Source organism: Montipora capricornis, chromosome 10 (genome assembly GCF_036669925.1).
Source record: "Montipora capricornis isolate CH-2021 chromosome 10, ASM3666992v2, whole genome shotgun sequence".
NCBI classification, from domain to species: domain Eukaryota; kingdom Metazoa; phylum Cnidaria; class Anthozoa; order Scleractinia; family Acroporidae; genus Montipora; species Montipora capricornis.
In genome coordinates, this window is record NC_090892.1 from 1,524,690 (window position 1) to 1,529,689 (window position 5,000).

At 37.7% G+C, this 5,000-nt stretch overlaps 1 protein-coding gene across 1 annotated transcript in view; it reads left to right on the forward strand.

Moving 5' to 3' along the window:
- Window positions 1-2,700: 2,700 nt before the first annotated feature.
- The window catches only part of LOC138020148 (short-chain collagen C4-like), a 4,245-nt gene continuing 1,945 nt past the window's right edge, over window positions 2,701-5,000 (forward strand). The window contains exons 1-2 of the mRNA XM_068867175.1: window positions 2,701-2,864; window positions 4,997-5,000. The exon at window positions 4,997-5,000 is cut by the window's right edge and continues 133 nt beyond it. Of these exons, the coding sequence (XP_068723276.1) occupies window positions 2,701-2,864; window positions 4,997-5,000 (168 nt within the window). The remainder of the gene's footprint in view (window positions 2,865-4,996) is intronic.

Sequence of the window (5,000 nt, forward strand, 5' to 3'; positions counted from 1 at the left end):
CTTGTTCCGTTTAATTTACATTTGGCAAAAAGTTAACGTTGGAAATATACTTAGTCTTCTTGCTCTTCTCACTAATTACTGACTAATTATTACTCACTACACTAATTACCACTCACTAATTATTGGTGACCTTTTTATTAAAGCCTGAAGAAAGCGATTAAACTCGACTTGAAGTACTCATGGTGGTTGGAGCGGGATTGCAACTCGTCTTGTGCAAATCTTGCCCCCTAACTAATGCGGCATGTCGCTTCCTCCTTTATACATCATTTTTCCCTCCCTTTTGTCATGAAGTTAAAACAAAATTCGAAGCCAACATTTGGAACAATCCAAAGAGAAGCCTGTTTACAAGCTACCTTTTTGGGACGATTTTGTTCATTTGTAGCTCGTTATGACTAGGATCACATCCCAGAAAAATACGGAATTCATCGCTTCGTTCCTATTATCTGTATGACGTCTAGGGATGCAAATGATGTTTACAATGATTGGTCTGGGTTTTTTTTCTTTTAACGTACATGTTTGTGCTGTAAGAAAGCTTTTTTGGGTCTGGTCTTGTGTCTTTCTATCTTCTTGTAGCGGCTTTTTCAGGGGCATTCCAACAAACTAAGAGAGCCATGACTTGACTCATGTCACAATATTCTACCCCGACATTACCTAAATCAACACAGAGGACAAAGGATTTTCGACGCTTCACACTGGATCCAAAGAATGGGCATAAATGATTACTCATAAGTTTTCAATGGGCAATGAATTGTGGAATTCTAATAACAGAATTTGACCACTCTGATCACAACCCTGGATTTGTTTGTGGACTCCTCAGCTGATCCAATGTTGCGCTTGCCAATTTTTACAGTGCTTTATTTGATCTCCCGCACTAGGAGATTATATGTCCGGTTGGGAAAATAAGCTGCATTGTTTCACGGGCAGTTTTCAGGGCATTCGTGCCGCACTGAAAAATAGTACAACCTCGAACAATGTATAGATTATTCATCAAGTAAGGGTAAAACTTGAGGATAAATTCAAAATGACTGAAAACCTCCTGGCCATAGAAATGCGGAAACAAATCATGGACCAAAGTTAATATTTTAATATTCATTTCAATATTAAATAATAATTCCCGCCTTGAACGCGTCAAACAAATCCGTGACAAACTCGTTTGACTGGCTGCCAAACTACAACATGAACACTCGACTCGCCGACTTCTGTGTAAGAATGGTAAACACTGATTTCTTGTTTGGAGAAAGTTTTTATGATAAGCCGTAGTTAATGGAGAGGCACCAATGTAATTCATGCTTGTCTGATTGCGATTCAGTGACCGAAACAACATCTATAGGAGCAGACCACGGCAGATAGGCGACTGCAATCCTGGTTTGGAGGGATACGATAGAGGGGGAAGCAATGAACCATACAACCAAGAAAAGACTGATATATTATGAACTTCGTGCTTGTCGACTTACTGTTGGCCACGGTACGTTTTCTTGCTTAATTTGCTAGTTAATTATGTCCGTAATTCTCTGTTGTCTTTATGAAATGAGAGTGTCAAGTATTTATGAGTCAATGAGTCAACGAGTTAGTGCAGTTAATTAAACCATAAAATGAAAGCTAAAATTTCAGAGAGTGCTTAGGTCTAATCACTGAAACGAGGGCTTAGGCTTAATCAACAAATTATTGCTATATTGACTGTGAGTCCATTGACTCATGACTCGACTCATTGACTCATTCGACTCATAAAACATGCGTTCTCATCAAATCACCCCTTTCGAAATATTTGTCTTTTATTATTTTTTCTCAATGCGCGAGCGGGCAGAATTCTGCGAATCCTGCAATCTGATTGGCTCTGGGAGCGGGCGAAATTTCTCTATCTTGGCCGCCAACCCCGGGCGGAATCCTAGTTTGGGTGAGCTTGTGTGATGGCGGCGCCAGGTGACTTAAAATGCCTGCATTGAAATGTTTTTAAAAGTAAACAGTGTTGCTTTACAAATTATTGTGAACAAAATCAACCGATCAATGCGGTATGGCCTCAGTGATATTTCTCTTTTGATAATAAGCATCGCAGGCCAGCCTTAAGCAATGATTCCCAGCCAGCATATCTTTTTAGGAAAAAATATAAACTGCCTTGGGCCGTACTCGAGACCTCGGGTACAGTTTTTCCCAATACGGACCGACCAAGGCCGGTGAATGACATATCTGTCGTGATTGTGGTTAATCAATCAAATAAATTAATTTTTCACGTTTCGCTATTACACGTCAGTATTCCGTTGAGGCAATTATTTTCCCATGTCGAGAATTTTTTGTCCATTGAGCAAATTAAGCAGATTCGTGAACAGGGCTTTCATTCGATTCGCGACTGGCAAAAGTGCCAAGTCCTCTTTCTCAAAGTAAAGCCAAGGTATTTTTACCACTGAAGAGAGTTGTTTGTCCGCAGTGTTTTGTTGAAGTCGTGCAACGTCACATAATCATTAAAACACGAAAATTCTCTTGCAAATGATTTAGCTTGATTAGTTAATACCTTTGAATATCCAGATGTTGCCACAATTTCTTTTTGGAAGGAAAAGGGGTTGTTTCTTTGATTCTTCGATTTTCGCTAACATGCGTGGGAAAAATTTGACCCAGCGAGCAGAAACTCCTAGACACCTCCTTACAGGCAATCATCTTCGTTTTATTACACTACTGATGATATGTTGCTGTACGTTGGCAAACGCTATGGTGAGTAATGAAAGTCCAGAAAGACCGGATATTGGCAGCACCGAATCCTACGATGATGTTGGCGAAGCTAGTGAAAACCTCATGCCCTCAGAGCAAAGAGAACGAAGATCAGCCAGCAATTATCGAGTTCTTCAGGAGCGTCTTCGAGCATTGGAGGAAAGGTAAATTTTCAAGCGATGCCTCAGTAATGTGAGTGTTAGTATCCTGGAAAGGACATGCGACACTTTGTTGTACTTCGTGGTGAACCATTCTTATCAACACACAAATTACAGAAATCTTTACCACACAAAATTCAGCAGCAGCGCGGTATTTTTATCACTATGGGTTATAGAATTTTAGCCTTGAAAATTCGTTTGAAAATAGAAGTTGCTTACCATTCGATCCAAGTTGATGCTGTAATGTTTTCTGCACAGGCACAACAAAAGCAAGACACTGATGGAGAAGAAATTTCAAGAAATGGAAACCAGATTTATTAAACGGTACGTTCAAGTTTAGTTAGTTTAACTTCCGACACAGATTTTTTTAACGTTCTGGCTTAATAATCAAACTATTTTTCAAGGATTTGGATGTTTTTCTGAAATTCAAGTTCACAATGTACTGTACATGATTTTTCAATCATACAGTTTTGGATAACGCTCCTTTGATTTTTGAGTTGATTTATTGCGATGGATGCTGCCAACTGCATGAGGGAATCAACAAGCCTCTCCCTTCCCCCCCCCCCCCCTCCCAAAAAGACAGACAATGCTTTATTAAAATATGTAAATTCTGACTACTCTAGCAGAAGCTTTAATGTGAAAGTTTATTGAGGATGCGTCAACCAGTCTTCAATGCAAACAAATCCTGACTACAGCATAGGACCATTCAAATAACACGTGAAGGTTTAAAATCTTATGAGAAGGAGTGCTACGCAAGATACGAAAAACCACCCTTAAGAAGTGGCCAAAAAATATGTCAGGGAAACGTACTTCTCATCTAATGCAGCAGTACCAGACCCTGAGAAAAGGGAACAACTAAACTGCATATACAATATAAACTTCGGCTTGAAGATCATTTTAAAAAATGAATACCCAAGGAGCCTCTCTATTGTTCCGTCAGAATATTACTTTCTGACTAATTCATTCCCAATCATTCAACCGTCAGAAATAACATTTATACATGATTTGTTGTTTGTGGTTTTCCTGCAGACTAGACGCCCTATTGAATGCACCACGATAAAGTGACTCTTCTCTATTGTCCTACCTGCTTGGTCTGTATAATTATTATGTCTGCATGACAGTAAAACCATAAAAAGTCAAAAGAAAATAGTAATGTAATACCACATATAATACCACACAATTTAAACCATTTTAAACAAAATTATGATAAAGAATACGAGCACTAAATATAACATACAGAGTATAGTCCTTTTTAATATAATATATATAGTTTTCCGCTAACTATAATGATTAAGTCAAACTACGGCTTTGAAATTTCCTAAACACAAAGGCTCAACAAAGAAATGACTCAAAGGATAAGTTTGATGTCCGAGGTGGAACGCTGATATACATTGTACATAAAGAGTATTGTATATTAATATAACATAACAGTATAATAACATAACACAATACAACATGTCATATACAACTTCCTAAGGGAGGGTCTCATACAGCATAAAATTACGGGCACCTTAATTAGCCAATCAAACTGTGCATATTGTCTAAGATATAATGAAGTGTACTATAGCATGTATTGCAGTATAGGAAATAGCATGCTTTCTAGGGGTATTTGGGATAAATACCACTAGCGATATTTCAAAATTCATCAAAAATATCATGAGCCGCCAAGCAGTGAGTGATATTTTGGGAATCTTGAACTTCCACGAGTGGTGTTTATCTCAAATACCCCGCAGAATTCATGCTATTTTTGTTTACAGTCTACAGGCTGAGAAGCTGTAATTTTTACAAGTATTTCAAATTTGGGGGAAATAATACTGGTCTTAGCCAAACACATTTCAGAAATTTCTCAACCTGTAGTATAATATGAGGAGCATATTAACAGGGTGTGATGTGAAGAAACAATAAGAATTCTTGAAAATTCGGTAAAAAGTAAGCATTCTGCTCTTTGTTTGGTTTTAAAAGGTTAATGTAAAGTTGTTTTAAATTCATTCGTTCTTTTCTTTTTCAAAACCCATTTAAATTAACAAAAGTATTAGACACAGTTACGAAAAATTCTTCAACAGATGGCCCCATGCAGCGTTTGTTTAAGCACACTGAAATGTTAGTTTTCGTTAAATTCTCATATAAATTCTGTGAAGACAG